The following is a 21,214-nucleotide window of genomic DNA, read 5'->3' as shown; positions in this document are numbered from 1 at the left end:
ATAATAACTGTGCTTCAACTACAATGAAGACTTTCCATTTTGACAAGTTAGGCAAGGCGCTAGACTGCATTTATTCTCTTGAATATTTTACCGAATATTGTGTATTTATCGGTGGAGCTCTTCTGAAGGTGCCAATGACTTCACAAGGTGCATACTGTATATGGCTTCTCAAGTATAAGGGAAAATCATTTTCACCAGAATATTTGCAGTAAGTCTGGGCCTGAAGCCATTTTCAATTCATAATTATATCCTTAAAAAAAGTCTATGTATGTTTTAATATGGCAGAAGGCAAATTCATATAATTATCCAGGTACTGTGTTACATGAGCTCAGATTAGCCTATTTAAAATTCGAAATGATTGTTCATATCCCAGTCAATCTATTTCGCAAAATAGATTCAAATTTTATTTTAGGTGCGATATGAGATTTCCATCATGTTGTTGTTGTTGTTGTAGTTGTTGTTGTTGTTGTTGTTGTTGATGATGATGATGATGATGATGATAGTGGTGGTGATTATTTGTGTATTTACATTCGTAGTCTATACATGAAAAAACACCAGTTCATTACCGACAGTCAACTTAAAATTAAGTGATTAAGAGTGCTTGGCATCTGAAGACTACGCTGTGTGAAAGGTGAAAGGTATTAAATTTGAACTCGATAGTTCGTTATTGCGGTATAATTAATGACGAGCATAAGTAAGTGCGTTCTGTTCAATATCAGTTTCTTCGTGGGGACACATCAAATGTCGAAAGAACGCTTCACAATACTTACTGTTAGGTTATCGCCCCTAGAGACTTCGCCCTAGCTTTTAGATGTAAAGAGTATGTGGGAGGTTGCTGCAAGCAGGTGGGATCCGCTCAGTGTCGCTGCCGCTACTCTGTCTATGCTTCACTCGTAACACAAGCCCATCGGGGAGCATAGCTAAACTACCGGCGCTGAAATGTATGAAAAAATGTAATAGGCTATATTTTAAAAGATTGCCATTTTTCTTACTCGCAAAGAAAATACACACACTGGAATCGTTCATTTTTTCGTAATCAGAAAATTTCATTGAATGGTACCCGCTTCCGAGGGAAAAGGCTTGATAACGACGAATATTTAGCCAGTTCTTCTCTATAGAAGACTGAGTCGGACTCATATTTCAGTTCTAGCTATCAATGTTGCTGGCTGTTTGAAGCTGGGGGCCCGGTATGGACTCAACAAAGAGCTTATGTCAAGGGTGGATTTAATTCATTGATCACAGTTTGTTTGGAACGCTCGAAACCTGCCGAAGTTCATCTCAGTAACCTTTCTGGACGTCGGAGGGTTGTTTTGAAAGTGTGGAAATGGGGTGAGTAGCCTAAAACATTGACAGCTACTTCCTATTTAAATACTTTAACACACGCTGTTAATTAGTAAGGTTACAAATCGTTTTTATCACAAATAAATACATTGTTTCATGCGAAAATAGACTACATGTAGCCTATACTTGAATTTGTATTTACCATATACCACTTTTCCTTAAGAATCGTCCTGAATTTCAAGAAATTCATAATTGTTAAGCCTGCACATACCATTTATGCTACTGAGGACAGGTTGTTCCTGGCCAGTGTAGAATTAATTCATTTGATGATGGAAAAATGTAAATATATAAAGTTCACCATTACTGTTTTATGTTTTGGTGTAGCTATGCATTTGTGCAATTTTATCACCGAAACAGTTCAGAGATTGAATTTCGAGCTGATCTTGGTGAAGAATGCCAAGTCATAGTCTACTTTTCATAAGTTATAATCGAATGTGTTCAAACGTCAATTTGTTTAACGCGCGCGCGCGCACACACACACACAATATATATAAATGTCAGATTATAGGTTCAGGCATCTAGTTCAAATAGCCTACCTGTCTGTGCTTTTTCTGTCACAGGCAAATGCATCAGGTGGATTAACAGATAGGTACTTTACGAAATCAACCAATTTCATGCAGATGTAGCGAGGGAACTATTATTCTATAAGCAATTCGCGTCTATAAATAGAGACTTATATCTTGGTGTGTTCATTTAAATCCAAATTGCAGTCATATTTGAATGCTAGATACAGGACAAATTTTGTATTAGCGATAGAACAAATTAATGTGGAAGTTCTGAAGACCCAATAAATAGGCTATATAGGCTATATAATTCAGCCATCATGGGAACTACTGTAATGCTTTAATGGTTGCAATTTTGACGTGGGATAATTTTAATGGGCTGTAAGAGCTATAGCCTGTTTATATTTAGATTGTAAAGCTTGTAAGAGTGGGCTATGATTCTTCAAGGAGGCTGTGTTAACAATTATCATCTGAATAGGACCTGGCCCTCCAGTGAGCTCTGGGCACATACTTATTTGTGACATCTGAGTCAAGGGATTACGTTCACAGCTTTATGCTTCTTCAGAAGCGAATACTTGTGCAGACCAGAGGTTCGTGTAATCTTAACGTTTGTATAAACAACTACAAAGCAACAGGTGAAAAGGTCTTTGCATAGAATACTGTGCAGATGAATATCTAGCCTGAGCACGCCTGTCATATTCTGTCATCTGACACTGCACCTGTGAAGTGTCTGTTGTCACTCACACATATCAGGGTGCAGGTTAGCCTTGCGTTTTGCTGAAGGCCACGGTGGTGCTGTACTTGATTCTGAATGAGTTCTAAATCCTTAGAATTACCAGTGAGTTTTGATTGCCATGTTTTTTAAGGCTTTCAGGAAGCCAGGCATTCTGGTACTGTGACTGTTCTTTTTGTGATTTTAGAAAAAGAATTATCCGTAGTTCTGCTTTTAGTCATACTGGATGTTTTCTTAGAGTTTGGAAATACAAGAAGTGTTTCAAGGCAAGACTGTAGCACCTCATAATGAAATATTGTTAAAAACAACAGACTAATGACAATTGCAGGTAAGCATCTGTGTGGGACAGAGATAAAAAGTATCCTATATTAGAGTTTGATGTTTATGTTTTTGGTTAAAAAAAAAAAAATCTGTTGTTTCTGGAACGTCCATGAATTACAGCACAAGAAATCCCTGCAACTTTCATCCAAACTTCAGGATTGAGTACCTATATGAATATGAATATTAATTAATATTAATATAGATACTACTATGCTATATTAATGCAGTGCTTATTAATGCAGTGATTAATGCATATATTTTCTGGTTTCTTTTGTTAAATAATACTTGAATGTATATGAAAAAAAAACAGTTTTACTGACGATCTACTCTCATTTGGCTATAGCCTACTTTATAATGCTTTTAAAAGTTTCTTACTGGCCCACCACCACCCCCTTCTTGATGAAGCACAGCTTTCTTTATACAATTACAATATGTTATGTATATGCACATATCGCAAAGATGAAGTCACTACTGAGCCCCCCCCCCCCCCCACTGTCCATACATAAGTACCAAACAACGACAGATTTACAGTAAAATAATAATAATAATATATAAAAACTATAATGCTTTAAAGTAAGTATGACAGAGCAGTCATGGATGAGGAATTATGAAAGCTGGAATTCCTGGATATGTTTGTCTAGCAGTTGTCTACAGTGTTTGTGATGTGATCAGTAAGGCACTGAATACATTTGTACAGGTGCAGAGAGAGGGCCCCTCATTTTGTAGAAGTTATCTGAACTAATTTCCTAGAGGCAAAATGAATGACATTTTCTCAATGGTGATTGAACTGGATAGTTCAAAACTGTAATGCCATTTCACAAAATGAAGGCAGGTGGATGTTACAGTACATCATTATGTTTGCGATGATTAAATTGCATCGCATTTAATAAGATTGCTTGAGAGTGAACAGACTGCACTGAGCAGACAGCCACTGACCTTTTGGCTAATTGGGCACCTCAAGGTGTTCTACAGTACAATGCTTTCCGATGCTGAAAACACTGATATGTTTTAGATGAATTTCTTTAAATTAGCAATGCTATTTTTAAATTCAGATGTTACATTACCTACAGTGTAATCTGTCCCTTTTAAAAATGTAATTGACAATCATTTTAAACTAGGTTACACATAAATTAATTAGTGGGTCCTTCAGACCATTAATGTTGTGATGATGAAGGTGGCACGGTTGTATCCATTTTGCAGTATTCTTGCCCCATGCTTTGTTTGCTCTGCGGTGCTGTGTTTGTCTTGAACAGGGTTACAAATGAAACACACGGTTCAGTGGTCTCTTGCTCCCTGTGTGATTCAATTACTCTCTGTTTCTGCCGATCATCCGTCCTGTCAACTGATCTGTGAAAATTCTCATTAACTGGGATGGCCCTTCAGCCATGGACAATGGTGCATTTTGGATGATCAGTGAGCTCATAAAAGATTTCATTGCCAGACACGGGGCAGAATTAGGTTAGTGCTCAGTTTGTCAATAGAGAGCTGCTACCTTTATTCCTGCATTCCATCTAACTGAGAGTCATTGTATATGTACATTATATGTGTAGGTTTGGGGAGAGACAGGGAGGCATGTCACTTTTCTCCTCTTTTTTAAAATCAATTGCTAGAATTGTTTGCTTGAGACTTGATGTGGTCTAGCAATGTGTACTTTTCCCCTAAAGTTGAAATGAAACCTATGCCTATGAAAATATGTAACATATTTGTTTGGCGGATTCCCTTATCTAGGGCTTGCTTATGATTGAAATATAACGTGTTTGTCACACTGGATAGTTATTCAGGTGAAGTATGTTGTTCAAAGGTGCAACAGCAGTGCCCCATCGGGAACCCTCCAACCCACTGATTTTACATTGCAATTCCAGTTTCTCATCTACAGTGCTACTCTGCCAGCCTGTGCTGCATACTGTAGCCAGTCTATTTACCATTACATTATTTGAAATAAATCAGATATCCCACTGTATGAATTCACTCACCAAATTCCTGTAGGAACCCACTATGCATTACAATTGCTGGAAAGGTTGAGCGAGACAACCTGGGAGTAGGAAGAGATTACTCTTTTTTTGCAGCAGAAAGAAGGCTAGGAGTCTAGACTCAGAGATGGCATTACACTAATCATGATACAAGTGACTGTGATAACATAAAGTGGCACTTCCCATTAAACTGCCTCCGAGTCACAGGCCCTGAACTCCCTCTGTTCTCAGAGCAGAGCGTTTGAAGCAGAGAGTGTAGCTTGTGTGGTGCACTCTGTTTCCCAGTCTCAGCCTGAGCAATTAAGTACTATTATGATCATGGGTTGGTTAAATGCAGAAAATGGCCTGAAAGGATCGAAGTCTTTAGGAACCAAACCGTTTGGGCCGCAGTAATTCATTGCCCGTGTTTGTTGAGCACCTTCCGGTGTAGAGCTGGTGGTTATGCAATAAGAGTGTTGTGAATGCAAGCAGGCCTTGCCCATTTCAGCTTAGGACAATCTGACCCATCCTCTTAAGGCAAAGGTGACCTTCTGTATACCTTCATGGAAATAATCATACTATTTGGTTTAAACAGTGTTTATCACTCTACACCTGTACTAATAATCCTGAATTTAATGTTCCTTCTGTATTTTGCTTTGACTTTATCATGCACACTGTTTTCCTAATTCAGTCTTTTATTTCCATTTTGAAAACAAGATGTATCTCATTTGATATTCATGATGTACACCGCCACTGGGCAATAGAGAGCATCACTTTTCCTCTGGGTGTCCTTCTGCTGAAAGGTCTGGTCTGTTGAAAAGTCTGAATTTTGTGCAATGTGTGCTAATAAAGATTTCCAGTAAAAGAATTGTCACCATGGAGGATCTGTTAAATTAATACGCACTTTCTGTCTGTCCTCCAAGACAGCAGATGTCTTTCTACATGAACCATTAGACTGATTTTATATGCCATTTCACATTTTAGCTTATCATCTGTTGAAGGCTTTGAGATGAGGCCCCTTTGTCCCTAATGTATGTAAATACATTAGAGACAAACTTAAATGACATGAGCTTGCATGTCCGGTTTAACTCAACTTAACTCAACTATTAAGTGGATATTGATTTACATTTATTTGCCATTTGCAATGTTAAAAATTACATTATTAATGGATAAATATATCCCCTCTTTCCAAATCCTTCCCCATCAGTTTCATGGCAGTTTGAAAATAGTTGCTAATATATGCATCTCATGCCTGTGGATGTACAGATTGCTTCTGGTTATGTTTCTCTTTTAAGAGCAGTAACTAAAATTCTCTGTGTTTGCTCATGTTGGAGGGCCCTCGTTCTTATATTGAAACACGGCACAGTGCAATATAAGGAAAACAGCTTGTTTAATCACCTAATATATGTTGAATAGAAAAGTACTATTTTTGTTCTACATTTGTTCAGCCTTCACTGTTTTACTGGAATGTAGTTAATGTATGGCATGTGCTCATAGTGGCATTCATACAGTATGAATGCCTAATCATTAATAATTGTCTGTTGAAGTGGCTGATGTTTTCTCTGCCTTAATCCCAGACGTCTTTGTTGTAATGCACTTGGACACTTGTGTGCTCAGTGTGCTGTGCACTGCACGTTGGAATCATGTGTGATGTATTCCGTGTAGCGGGAAGGGCGCTCCATTATAGGCTCCCCTGTCTGCACTGGGGGGGAGTCTGTTGTTTCTCACCATCTCTGTGGCATGCTGTTAGTCTCACTTGTGGGGTGATGACAGATGGGTGTCTTTCTCACTAATCGCAGCCAGTCAGTAAATTTTTAAAATTGGGTTATTGCTTCCGCCAAAGCACTACTATTGCATTTGGAACTGAAGAAACGTGTTCATCAACATTCTCAAGGCTCAGCTGTATGCTACCGATCATCCTCGACTGTGCCTTCAGGAAAATCACTTTTTGATTGATTGGTTCTGTGCAGTGCTCAATTTCAATTTTGTCTGGGTGCCAAAGGACACTTTTTGGAGCACTGTTTCTCCGTTGCTGTGGTTATGTCACAGCAGCACCTGATCATGTCTCAGTCACAGCTGTATATCAAATTTCTGGTAAGCGCTTTGGCTAATGGGGTATACTGCATTTTTTTCCAGCCCTCTTGTAAACTGCATAGGTCTGAGTATCAAATAATGTCAAGTCAGGTCCAACTGTCCAGGTATTTGTGCTGTCAGCCTGTGGCTTGGCAGTGGACCTTGTTCACTCAGGTTAGTGGAGTTTGTATGTTCCTTTGTGGAATCACAGAAATGCCTCCGGCAACAGGTGTTTGACATGAGTGTTCACATTGCATTCAGTATATTACTACTTTACTCCTGCTCTCATATAACATTGGTCCTTGACCTGAAAAGGATAGTCCTCTTTTACAGTATAATTCAGGGTTAATGCATGTGAAGTTTGTCTGTGATGGGGGGCCAATAGTGGGTTTAGCAATAGACTCCGCAACAGAGGATTTCTGGTGAGTTGTAGTGAAGCAAAGCACTCGGAGTCACCTTGGCAAAATGGCAACTGCACACATGTTTTACAGAATGCCTTCATTTCATTTGCTTCGCTCTTCATTCGAGTACTCTGGAGCTACACGTTGGAATAAATTACCAGACCACCCACAACTGGATGCACTATCTTCATACCTACTTTTAAAAAATCAATTTTAACTGAAGTCTGCAAATGTATTTTTATAATGATCAGTATATTACCGTACCTGCTTACCCTGCAATTTATCTGCTAAATTATCCTGAATCTGTCTTTGACATTGGCTTTATCACTGTAGTGTATTTCATGTAAATAATATTGTCTTTGAATTTATTAGTGATATTTGTTGTTATTGTTTTCTTAATGTCATGACTGTAAATGTAAATTGTAAATGTTGTTGTCAACTGACCATCCAGGTTAAATAAAGGTTAAAGAATGTGTGATATGCAAACATGCATAAATAATGTATGTATGTATAATGATTGTGATTGTGACCAGGCTTCAAATGTGAATCAAAACTGTTTTCACACTGACAACGGGGGTATTTCAAAAAGCAGGATTACTGTGTTAGCTGGATAACTGCACTGAGTAAAGCCTGGAAGAGCTGTTTTTACTTCAGTCCATGTCCCAGATTTTGGAGGGTTCTGGGTTTTATTCAGTGCAGTAATCCAGCTAACTCAGTAATCCTTCATCATTAAGCAGGGCCCAGGTCTTCAGCTTTAGGCTTATTTCTACACTAATCTGTCGATGCTATTTCATCTAGCTTTAGAATTATATGACTACACTTCCAGAGTTGGAAATGTAGCTACTAGAATACTACCTCATGATACAATTCACTCATTTATTGTCATTGGTGCATGGTGTCATTCTCCATTTATGACATTCCTCGTGTCATAAATTAATTATGAATTATTAACATAGTTATGTAGAAAAATATGGTAAATTGCATGATTACTCCTCTAACATTAATTATGCATCAGGTAAAGCACTTGTTAGCTAATGTATAGGCAACTACGATTCTCTGTCTTTTTATTGACTGTACCCAGTTGTTCTTTATCAGAGTGTAATTGCTTGCTAAATGATTTTGTCATTGTGAGCTGTAACGTAGTCTATAACAGGTCTAGGTTCTGTCAGATTTAAGTGGAGATAGCTGCAGAATGCATTCAAGAAGATAGATTCCTTGAACTAGCCGATCAAAACATTTACATTTGGTTATTAAACGGGAAGTAGGTAAGGATTAAGTAGATCTGCCTGACTAATTGTGCGCATTACTCAGGGGAAAACTTTTCATATTTCAGAACTGACAGAGGTTATTTGCTTCTGCTGCCACTGACTCTATTTCTATGATACAGTAGCTGAAAAATGATAATTAATTTGATGGTAAATGCCAATGAGATGAGCCGGCCAAATTTTTGTTCAGTTGTGTCTTGTATTTCAGGAGATTGAGGGTAATGGATTGCCTGTTTTGTGACATTCGTTCAGTATATCTGTGATCATATATCTTTTTTTTGTAAGGACTATTTTTGCATGTTGTGAATTTCGAGGGGATTTTTTTTCCATTACACTTGAAAGGTTTTTGCTACAAAAATTGAATCCAGTCTGTCAATCACTCCCACCTACCACCTGTCTCATACCTCGCCAATGGGTGCAACCTTTTTTTAAATTTTATATTCAGGAATAAATAGGAAATTGTGTTTGATTAACCTTATTAATTTACTTCTATACCAATCCAAGTGGCTTCATTTTCTCTTTTACAATACATTCTAGAAATTCTCACAGCCATTTTATTTGTGCTGGATACAAGAATTTATGTTGAGCAGTCTCTCTCAGTGCTGGCCAATAGTGACATTTCAAGACAAATCATGTGCAGCCTATTTATGTTAGCATGGCACAGTGGAAGCCAGATATATCATCTTTGTGTTCTTTAAACTGGAGTTTGTTTGACCCCATTGAGGGGATAGTAATGTAGACTTCCTTTCTGCTAAATCCATTGTGTAAAATGCAAAGGACAAAAAGATATGGTGAGATCTTTCACTCAGTTTCTTCAATAGTTTGTTTTCCATCTCATAATTCTGGAAGGCCAGATGAGGGGTGTTTTTAAACTATAAGATAAGGTAAGATTAAACTATAAGTTTTTAAACTGCAATTAAACTATAAGAATTCAGAAACCATCTATAGTATTTTCATACACTAAACTTTAATATTGATTTTTATAAAATATTTGTCTTGTGTTTTTTTCATTGTGGACTATTTTTAACTTATATATAACTAATGTATAAATACTGTAATAAACTTTATTTATTTATTTATTTATTTGCATTTTTAGCTAAACTAAATAAGGACTTCTGTGAACCTATGACAATTTAATGTGTTTTCAGTTTTGATGGTGTGCCGCACGGCTTATTTTTTCAAAAGGGTGAGTGCAGTCAGTTTTATTTTGCATCATTGGCACATTGCATTCATGATTGGAATTGTGTGACCAATTTCACCTTGATGCACTCTTATTGCTCTTATTCTTGAATCTCAGTGGGAACTGGTGTTGTTTGTTCTTAATAAAGAGACCAGTTTTGGACCCACCTAATCCCAGCTGGGTAAATATCTGGCCTTAAAATCACCATCTTCTGTTCATGTGCTTCTCCCTCCATCCCTGCAATGACTCTCGTTTATAAAAGGTTTTCTTTTTGTTAAATGAAGTGAGTTTCAGGGGAATGTACTAACAAAACAGCATCTAACTGAGACAATGAAGAAATTCCCTTTTGTCAAATTGGTGTTTCACAAAAACAAAGACATTTCACAAGAAAAATATGTGTCTCACAAAACATACTGCAGAATTTTGGCATGTGCTAACCCTGGCTTTCATCCCAAGTTCTTTGTAAACACAAGCTATTCTTTTCACCACAAACACACATTTGGGCAGTTAACAAAATGATCTTGTGGAACAGTGTCTGAACAGGAATTCTCTTTTTGTCAGATTTTGCAGGATCAGACAGATATTTCAGAATCAGTCACATGTTTCAATATTCCCTGAAATGTGTTGCTGTCACCCACAGTGCCTTTGTCTTGCAAAGATGTAGGCAGGTGTTTCCCATGAGAGCAAGCCTACATAGTTCCCAAACTGTGCACATTTACTTGGTGTTTTGTTATTTTGTTTTGATATAAGATTAGAATTGGTTATTTACTCTGATGATTACGAATGCACTGCTGGTGTAAACTGCATTCAAAATTGGTCCTTAAATTTGACTTGAAGTCTTGTCCTTACATTTTCTTTAACTGGTGATCCCTAACCTTGCCAAGCTGTGTTTAGAAAGAAAGACATGGAACAATAGAATTTAACTGCCAGCTTATAACTAAATTCTGACCTTGGGGGTAGAATCCCAAATTGCTGCCTGGTTAACTTAAATGTTGCGCAAAGGATGTTATGTCATAGATAGGAACTCAGTGGAATCAAAGAAAGGCATGGATATCTTTTTCAAATTTGAGAGCATTGAATGGAAAAAGGTTTACACATACAACTTTAAAAACATGTTGATTCCATATTAATATTTTTCCTGTCAGATGTAATCATGTATGGCACTGTTTGTGTAGAGTAACCCATAATGGACAGCGGGTGCAACTTTGTGGTTCAAGAAATTGTTTTGTAGCATTGCTTCCCTGTTACATAGGGCCTATCACGGCTCACTTCACTAAAGTACTTAGTATTTAAAGGCCTTCAAAATGTGTCTCCTTTCAGGTACCTCTGGTATCCAGGCCGGCTCTCTTTTTTGCTGCGGGGAGAGACTGGGGTCCAGTTTCATTTGCCAGTATTTCAGGGAATATTTGTGTGAGCAAATTCATCAAAATGTAAATTTTCCTACCTCAGCTGACGTATGATCTGAGAGCGGCTGACCTTTCCATTGCCCCTTGTGCTATGAGCCTGAGTGTCTGTATCTAGAAATAGTGTCAGCTGGAAGGTCATTCGGTGGTCCTGGTGAGGACTCACTGGAGCTCACTGGAGGCTCTAGAGGATTTAGATCAAAAACCACAACAGCTATCTGCATAAAAGGTATTATTTCAAAAACAGATTAGGATTAAGATTAGCATTAAAGGGGGCAGTGAATTTTTTTTAGGAACGGTGGTTGGTCATCCCAGGATAGAAACAGCTGTATTAGCTCATTGGCCTGAGGGATCTCTGGGATTCTGTTCAGCAGATTAGTGCATGACTGATACAAGGAACAGCACCAGACCCACATGCAGTAGCTATTATTCTGAGTTACCTGTGCCAGACCCAGCATTTAAAAGATTTTGTAGTTTTTCTATCTAATTGTTACATAAGTGATAACTAGTGTTTTGTAAAATGCACTTGAACATGGCCTGTAGATAAACCAAATCCACCTCTGCTGGAATAAAAGCTTTGTATTTTACTAAATGGCTGCAAGAGCTTTATTTTGAGTTAGGAAAGGTTTAGTCGAATGAATTATTATGCCCGGAGCTTTCGATTTATGCAGGACACTACCACGACTGAGAAAGAGGAGCTTGTCATATAAATTCCACTGAAGCCATCCAAGTTCTTGTTATCAAAATAAACCAGACTGCTGCCCAGGCGCTGCAAATCTACTCAGCTGAGTTTGTGGAGCTTTGGTTCTGTTCGTACATTGGCTTGGTCTTGTTGGAGTTTATGTTGTCCGGTAGTGACTGGTAGATCTGGGCTTGTGTTGCTGTGTGTAGGAGTCTCAATTCTGCACTAATTAAACAGTCCAATGTCATGAAAGTTTAACGTCTTCATTTCATAACTGTGCTTGCTTTGGTTAAAACCCCGGAGCATGAAAATGTCTTTGTTAATAATCTGAACTGATGCACGTCTTTGATGTTCATGGTGCCTATTTTGTTTTTTTTAATTTCAGTGCCGTTATGTCACAGCCATTATTATTATTATGTTCCAACTAATAATCCCTGTACATTCATTAAATACTGCAATACTGAATTTCGCTTTCAGAATTGAAACATTATAGAATATGCATACAAATGCTTTGGTGATGTCATTAATGTTTTCATTGCAGACATTTCTGCAAATGCCTGGTCTATATGAGTGTGCAAATGTGCTAGGCAGTTTCAGCCATCCATACGTAAAGACCTGCGTCATTGTTGATTAAATCTTTATTATTATTATTATTATTATTATTTAAAATCCATTATCACCTTAAATTAATCTGTGACTCTGTTACTGGGGAATATAGGGTCATAGTCTGTGCTCCTGCCCTGTTGCCGTTGCATAGGGAGGTAGTTTTGAGTGTGTAGGGGGAAATGGGAATTCAAGCCCATGCAGCTCACTGGGAATAAAGGAATAGAAGCTGGCTGGACAGCTCAAAATTTTAGAAATGTGTGTAGAGCAAGCCCTAGTGTCCAGTTGGCTCTGTTTGTTTAAGATGTTAACCCATCTAACTGGCTCTCTATCTTAAGTGGGGGGTGGGGGGTTAAATCCTTCTGTACAATCGTGTGATGGTTCAGTTGAAGTGGTAAAAACATGATTCCAGCTGGAGAAGACAAACCGGTTCTGTGGCATGTCCACTTTGAACTTTTGTGTCAGTTGTAGATACGACAGTTATGCATTCCAACAACTTTTCTCCAAGCTGTCATTCAGGCCTGTGTGCATTTGCTCATATAAGCAATTTTTTAAACTTCACAACATAAGCAGCCAGAAAAAAAAATAGTGTAAAATAATTAACTACCATCCCCACAGCAGGACTGAAGACCCCTTTTCCAGTTTACTTCCTGGTGTCCGTGGTGTAAATGGTTACAGCAGGGTATTTAGATACTCACTCATCGTCAGAGGAGAGTAATTTTCAGCTGTTGCATGAGTTATGTACATGACACTTCAGGGAAAAAGAAGGCGCTGATGCACAAATAGCTCTCTGTTGCCATGAGGGATTCTGGGTAATGTTACATTAGCACTTGCGAGAGACCTTTGTCGGTAACTGACGGAATTGTGGTCTTTGTAAAGAGCATGTGACTGTGCCATAGTTTGTCTGGAAACTGCAGACAACCCAGATTTGTTTATCCCAAGTGATCACAGTCTGTGTTTCTGTCGATTATGATAGTAATGATGATTGTGATTGTTATTATTCTTGGTGTAATCCTTTCAACACATTAGATTAAAAAGTGGTTATTTTGTTGTTTTTTTCCTTCCATTTGTCTTGTCCCACCACTTACTCTTAGCGTCATTCTCCTCTTCCACCTCTTCCAGGGAGCAACCTATCTTCACTACCAGGGCTCATGTCTTCCAGATCGACCCTACCACTAAGAAGAACTGGGTCCCTGCCAGCAAGCAGGCTGTCACCGTCTCCTACTTTTACGACAGCACGCGCAACAGCTACCGCATCATCAGTGTCGATGGATCCAAGGTGGGCGTCAGAGCAGGGGAATGTTGGGACGAGGGGGCGGGAGGACTGAGAGGAGGGGGCAGTTTGTCGAGACGGGAGGCACATTTGACGGTGCACTGCTATCTTTCTGCTTCCAGTTGCACAGAACAACTGCAGGTCTGCGATTACCATAGATGTTGCAGAAACATTAGGGAAGGGGTACAGTACTAGTAATTCCCATGGAGGATTGCTCCATGTTACATGCTTAAAGTTCCATATGCTTTAAGATGTGCTTTAAGTCTGCATGTACATTGAAAATATGTGACTGGTTCAATGCCTCGCACACAATTTTTGAAGAATTCTCCAAATGAACAGTAAGCTGTTTTGGAAGTGAACGTCGTGGGCGGGGGATCTGGTGAACAGCCTGTGTGGCTGATGCGTGTGCGTGACGCGAGCCTCGGCCACTCGCGCGGTGGGAATGTTCGCCCCGGTCGTTTCTGAGCGATCCGAGCAGAGCGGTAGTCAGAAACGGAGACAGCCTTTAAAGGGCAGCACACTGGGCCGGTGGGCTCACACTGCACACCTAAATTAAGATCCTCGCGTTCAGCCTCCTCTCCTCCACACTTTGCATGCAGCGCAGGCTGGGCTCTCACCTCGTGCTGCGTGACGCTGTCATCTCTGCCTTGATATTTTTACAGCCAATCACATGAGAGCTCAAGTACCGCACTTAAAGATAAAGTTTGTTGCTCGCCGTTGTTGTAATTGCTTATGTCAGAGGTGGCACTATTTTAATACGTGTTCTTTGAATTCATCGTTGAATAGAAGGGCAATATTTTTGCCTGCGTTTGGAATATCCCTGCCTAGCTGCCCTTCTGCTGTCGGTTTACACGGTGCGTTTCCATGGAGATTTGGAAAGAGCTGTGCGCTCCGAGTGTGATGAGATTGCTGCCACTTCTCTAAGTCACAAGCCGCCCGTATGTCCGATTAGGAGGATCTGAAAATTCACAGCCGCACTGTCAAACCCTAGTAGCAGAATTACGGATAAAGTTGGTGATGGAAACATACGTGATGATTCATTTCACCTCCTCCGTGGGCCCACTTAAGTGTCTGTGCATTTAGGGAATTCTCCATTTGTGTTCCACTGAATATATAACAAATATAATTTTTTTGGTGTAAGTCTCTCTCAGTGGCAAAATTGAGAAACTGTATGGATTGTATTTGGGCTTCTGCTTCTGCTCTTTCTCCCTGCTTGTGTTAAACATAGGAGTGACTGTGAAAGATGTGTCTCGATTGAATTGCAGGCAGTAAGTTGATATTCCTGCATCTGACTCTTCCTTGGTCTGCACCCTCAGCTCTGGTGCTTGTGTAAGTAAGGCTGAGTCAGAAAGTGGCGTCTGGAGCCAATATCTGCGTCCCACTTGAATCAAGATGATGTTTAATCTACATTTTGCACAGAAGTGCTCTTATGATCACGCTAAAACAAGTTATTAATTTGGTCTTTTCTTTCCCCCTCTGCATGTTCATGCAGACTCTCTAATTATTGCCTCTCTGTGATGCAAGACCTATGTTTCTGCACTTGCATGTTTTTAACAAGGAAGGATAGACCCTTAATTGGCTGTCAGAGATTTTATCGAGCCTGGAACAGTACGCTATGCATCTGAATGGAAATGATTCTTTTGGTGACATCACTAGTGCAGGTGTCACGTCTGTTCTGTGTGGGTACAGAGGGGGAGCAGGAAAACAGAATGTTCTTTTAGAAATATCTCCCTATAGAACGCTATGAGTAAGAAACCATTGTTGACTTTTCTTGTCCATTTTTGCCCAGGCAGAGGAATGAGGAAAGTTAATGGCTGTGCATTTAATTGTGACTGCTACTACCTATTACCATCAGTGTTGTCCTTAACATGGAAAATGATATTATATGATAAAATTACATAACCGTTTAAGTATAGAATCCGCCTACTGTTCACAGTGCCATGATTTAAAGAGAATCTGGGAGAATAGGTTTGCCTGAGGGAGAGTCTCACTCATCTACATAGGTGGGTTCAGGTCATTGGATCTGCTCTGCCATTCATCACTGGCAGCATAAGGCCCGCATAAACTAGATGGGGGGCAGTTGCCAAGGGGTAAAGCTGGTATCCAAGGAAGCGGGACCCTCTTTGCTCGTATAATCTTCCAGGATTTGGACGTGTGCCCACACCACAGGTTCTCCTCAGATTCAGTCTCTGCTGCACTTGCAAAGCAACACCTGTTTGTGCTCCAGTTCTGCTGCCTCTAGTTCCACCATCAAGTCAGCAGGAGCTGAAATTACGCTCCGTCTGACGCACACAGACCCTGTGATGGGGATGCGGCCCAGGAACCTCTTGAGACCTTCAAAAGAGAAGATAATAATTCAGCACAGGGAGAAATTCAGTCGATAAAGAGACCTGTGATTTTCGTTCTCCTTTCATAACTGCAGTTTAACTGCCCATTGCTGTCATGCACTTCATTCATCGTAGATGTAACAGGGGCAGATGTAAAGCTTGTCAAAAGAGAAATCCACTTTAACTGGCATTCCCATAGTCATTTGGAAGAACATACTTTACATACAACAGTTATTTTTACAGTTTGTTCAAAAGTATAGAAATCAAGTTTGGTCATTTTTTCCCCCTGAAAACAGTAGTCTTTTAGTATTTATTGTACATGTATTGTCTTCTCCAGAGCCATACATCTAGAGAGGTAAACCATGTGCTACTGTGGGCTGTTCCACCACCCACACCCTACCTCTTGGTGTCTCAGCTTTTCACTGACACAGTGATCCTCTTGTATCCAGGAAACAGAGCCAGTGGGAATAGCCAGGGTGTCTAGTGACCACGGCATCTGGCAAGCTAAGCATTGTAGTCCTGGCAACCAGGCCGCCTGTTCCAGGTCATGTCACACTTCAGTCACGGCTTCTTCACCCACACTCTTTACCTGGGTTTACAGGTCAGACAGACTGGTCACACTTTCTGCTGGTTAGTAAGTTAGAAAATATTGCCCACATGTTAACACATAACATTTCCCTCATCAGGGGCCTCGTTTATAAAAATGTTCTTAGATTTAAACTTAAAAGTACTATTAAGATCATTTTCCAATTGTGCTCATGCTTGATTTATAAAAAATAACTGAGACTGAAAGAAGTTCCTTTTGTCGGTTTAACATGGCGTATCTGAATTGTACGCACCTATAAATCGCAAATGAACTTCAATTTTAACTCATGTGAACCCTGTCTTGCGAATGTGACCAGTAATAGCCATGTTGCTCTAAATAAGGTTACATTTCAACATGAACTCTTGAACTCTTCATGCTTAAAATTTATTAGCAAATTAATGTTATTCTTAATGTGTGAACAGAGCCCACTTCAGGGATTTGCTTGCAGTCCTCAAATGTGCAGTACCTCCATATAACCAGCAGGCAATTAACCTACATCTGGTATAAACTTAACATAGAGATACAATCATATCCACATCAAAGTGAGATTTTATAATAACTACTTAATCATGGTATTCTGCCTCTATTTAAGATACAATTTGATTGTAAGACTATTTTAAAAATGAGGCCCCAGGACAGCTCACCCACTGAGCTCAAATTTAACATGCAGTTCATTTATTTATTTATTTATTTTTGTTTGTTAATGCTAGTGATTAATAAGTATATAAAAATATCATGATATTTATTGGGTTGTGATATTTAAATATTTAAATGCAAAAATGTATGACTAATGTGGCATTCTGTAAAGTAGGTTGGAATGTCAAGTGAGAGGTATGTAATGACATGCATTCCTATGTGGAGAGGTATTTAAGGAGTTCTGCTGGAATCCTGAGACTTTCATCACGGCAGTGGTTCAGTTCTCAGTCCTCTGAGCTGCTATCATTTTAAGACTTTTTTAACATTACTGGCTGAGTACCAAAATGGCAGTTAAAATAAAGACTTTAAAACTGATTCAATTTTTGCTCCTCTTGTCCTCTCGATTTCCTACTGTTCTTTCCATTAACCCCCTGTGTGGAGAATATGGAGCCACACACAGAAGGTTCAGCAGCCTTTTCATTCCACACAGTCGTGCTTTTTCGTGCTGTAACATACAGTTTATTCGTTTGTTTCTTTACTTTCCACTGTTTTAGTGAAGTTTTAACAAGTGATAGTGGTGGTTGTTTGGAGTGCTGTTGTTTTGTACAGTTCCGTTGTGGGTGTGTACAATGAAGACTGTTTTTTTTCTATGCATATCATTATATATTTAGCAATTGAACTGGGTTCCAGATAAGCAAATGAGTAGAGCCTCATTGAGTCTGGTGGGCACGACCTACTGGAGAATACATTCCACTTGGCTGAAAGGAGGGAATGGTGCCAAATCAATGCCCAAATCAATTTTGTAAATGAACAAATACAGGTTTTTTTTGTCATTATGTATTTATGTAACAAATGTTATGGCTTTGTGTGTGGATTTCTGCACCATTGCTGTACACATACTGTAGGAGGAAATGTCACACACTCGAGAAAGTGAGATAGATTTTATTTTTTGCACCTTCAGTGTACACACCATAGCAAGTATGATCAATATGCCTTTAAGAGATCTGGGTGTAAGGAAAGGTGAGCTGTAGTATATAGAGAAGGAGAAGAAGGATAGAAGGACTGGTGGTTTTACTCATAAAAACTGGATTATTCCCATGAATCAAGGTCTGTGCAGTTTATGTTCTTATTACAGTCCACTTCTGGGAGAAGTGAGGATGAGAAAAGGATCACCCTTTGTTCCTCTGCTGGAGTAAGACGGCACTGCTGCATATGAGGTTGCTCATTTCAACATCAGCATGGCTAAAATTAGATTACTTCACTGCTAACAATGGAGAAGGCTACTTTTGTGTTCAAAGCAGAGCTTATTCAAAGTCATGGAAATAGCCTTCTGTGAAGAGCACCAGGTCACACATGAGTTCCCATGTTCTATAAATATCTTTTATTGTATATTAATCTTGATGGATTTTACATATTGAATTTTGAATGTAGTATACTGTATCGTTACAGGTATAGAAAGTTAAAGCCTAACATTTAATATCAGGATTATGTATTTTAGCTGTTCTTGCATTTTTAAGTACATTTCGTACATAAATGTTCTTAAAAACAGGATTCACATTATCGTTAAGGTTTTACTGCAGTTCCAATTACTGCAGTTCCAATAATTAAATTATTTTTGATAACGGTCTCCAAACAAAACAAGTGAGAGAGTGCCTAACAGATTTTTTGTACCATGTCAGTTACAGAGGTTGTATCTTGAAAAGAAGAGCAATGATACCTAGACAACAGAAAGAGACACATGTCTTAGAGCAACACCTTACAGCTGTACTGTATAAGGTATGATATAAATAATTAGCTTCTGGCATGGTGTGAAAACCATGTTTTCACTTTAATGAAGTTAGAACAGATGAATATTTCTCCAGGGTCCCTTAGCAGCAACCAAGGAAACATTAGCCTCTTTACTGGCACACCAAGGAAGAACCCATAGAATGAGGATGTTGCTCAGTTTAGCAGACTGTTAACAGGTTAAGTGTAAAACCACTTTGTAAAATTGAACTTGAAAAGAATGCTAAACTGTAACAGATGCACACTATTTGCAGTTCCTTTAGTTATTCAAAAATGAAGACGAGAAAAACAGGAACAGGTTGCTGGAGCACAACAAAGCCACTTTGCTGGTCAGAGTCTGCAGCAGATCTGGCATACTGTAGGTGTTGAAATAGATGTGGGATATCCATGGCATCTGGCAGTGGGATGTAGTTTGTGGATAATTGTAGAGGTGTGATATATCTATATCGTCATAATTCAGCCCATGCTGATGTGTCAGAAAGAATGTCCGCAGTAGCTAAACTATGGAAGCATAGCCATGAGAGGAAAAGAAGCAGGCTGTTAAATTTGCTTGTTTGACATTGAGATATTTATACAATTTTGTGTCAATTCAACTCAAGCTAAGTTTAGAAGAGAACATTGACATAGTACATTGTTTTAGCCAATAGCAATGTATTCACTCAGTGTAAAATGTACAGAAGTACATTCCCACATATGATGGGAAATGTTATTCCAGTATTGGGGCCTGACGGAACAACTTTTCAAATTTTGGGATGGAGCAAAGTAGCTTCCTGATTTTGACTGCAAAGATCCATTTAGTGCTGTCCTTGTGGGTGTGCAGTGTTTGTTCTTTTAAAGAGAAATGTCCCACATTCTTTACAACTGAATTTCAAGCTTAACAGAGCGTCCTGCTGTCATTGAGGTCTTGTTAGCTTAAAGTAATGATACTAAATATTAGAGCTCCTTGAAGTTAGCAAATATTTGTTTACATTTTTGTTTCAATTTGCAAGAGTTGAAACAAGTTGAAACAAAACCATTAAGATTGGCTTAATTTATCATATCCTTTATCACAGATCACAAATTATTTTCAGAACATGTTTCAGGAAATTTGTTGTTCATAATTCTCACATCTGCAACCATTACATGGCTACTGAGCACAGCATTGTCTTCCCTCTCTAAACTGCCATTTATGTTGCTTGTAAAGAAAAAAGAGCAATAAAATTAATTGCAGCCCAGTTGTTCACCATTAATTGTTGTTGTTCTTTTTCTTTATTTTGTTTGTGTTGTTTTTCAGTAGCTACACACACAGGTTAGTATATTTTGATATGGTAATAAAAGCGCATTAAAATTCCCTGCATTAAAACAACTTAGAGTTGATATGAGAGCTATGAACATCAAATGTGTTCGATCACAGATTTACTCTCCATGTAATCAGAATTAATTTAGCAATAAACATTTTACCTTAAGTTTGCACAACAGGTGCTGTATATGTAGTTCTTAAATTGTCAATATTTAGGCTACTAGGATTCCACATCCACACCTAAACCACTAAATGAGCATGTCAACCTTCTTTCCCTTAGTAGTCATCTTAACTTCTATGATAAACCAATCATTTTAGTTGTTATAATTATTAAGTCTAATCTCATTATGCCAAATAATGCAATACTGTTTCCTTTATAATATTAGAAGATATGGATTGTCATTGCTGATAATGTCATTGTGTTCTTTATATAATCTTTTGTGACCCTTCACTAAGAATAAGGTCATTTACTACTAATTCTTTGTAGGCTTTTGATGACAACAAGATGTATGTGAATCAGACGAAGATATGCGTGTGGTTCTACTGAATGTGCATCCCAAGTGAAAATAGGCATTGCTGTAAACTTATGCCCACATATCTGATTTGCTTATTTACTGCTATACATTAGCTATTGTTTCATATTGGGTTTATTTTAAGGCTAATATCAAAAGAAATATGGGACTAATGCAGATTGACCTGTGATTTTCATATGTCGTGTGGACATCACAATTTTGTGAAATGAGCCCGAGGATGTTGGATAATACATTGAAAATGATTCAATTGTAAGCGGTGGAAATGCAGTCCCAGCTTAAAGGAGATAATAATTTTACAGGCATTTGACTCACCTCCATGAGGAAGTCACTTATTAACAATT

General features: G+C 38.6%; 1 protein-coding gene across 3 annotated transcripts in view; it reads left to right on the top strand.

Moving 5' to 3' along the window:
* The first annotated feature begins 833 nt into the window (after window positions 1-833).
* homer2 (homer scaffold protein 2) overlaps window positions 834-21,214 on the top strand; it is a 34,071-nt gene continuing 13,690 nt past the window's right edge. Inside the window, exons 1-2 of one of the 3 annotated variants that reach the window (XM_035416541.1) lie at window positions 835-1,329; window positions 13,577-13,733. In XM_035416541.1, coding sequence (XP_035272432.1) covers window positions 1,325-1,329; window positions 13,577-13,733 — 162 coding nt within the window. In that variant the 5' untranslated portion in view covers window positions 835-1,324. Of the gene's footprint in view, window positions 1,330-13,548; window positions 13,734-21,214 lie in introns of all 3 variants that reach the window. The other 2 variants (XM_035416543.1, XM_035416542.1) reach the window with 2 other exon arrangements.

This window comes from Anguilla anguilla, chromosome 5, assembly GCF_013347855.1.
Source record: "Anguilla anguilla isolate fAngAng1 chromosome 5, fAngAng1.pri, whole genome shotgun sequence".
In the NCBI taxonomy this organism is placed as follows: domain Eukaryota; kingdom Metazoa; phylum Chordata; class Actinopteri; order Anguilliformes; family Anguillidae; genus Anguilla; species Anguilla anguilla.
This window is presented reverse-complemented; position numbering and strand designations above follow the sequence as displayed.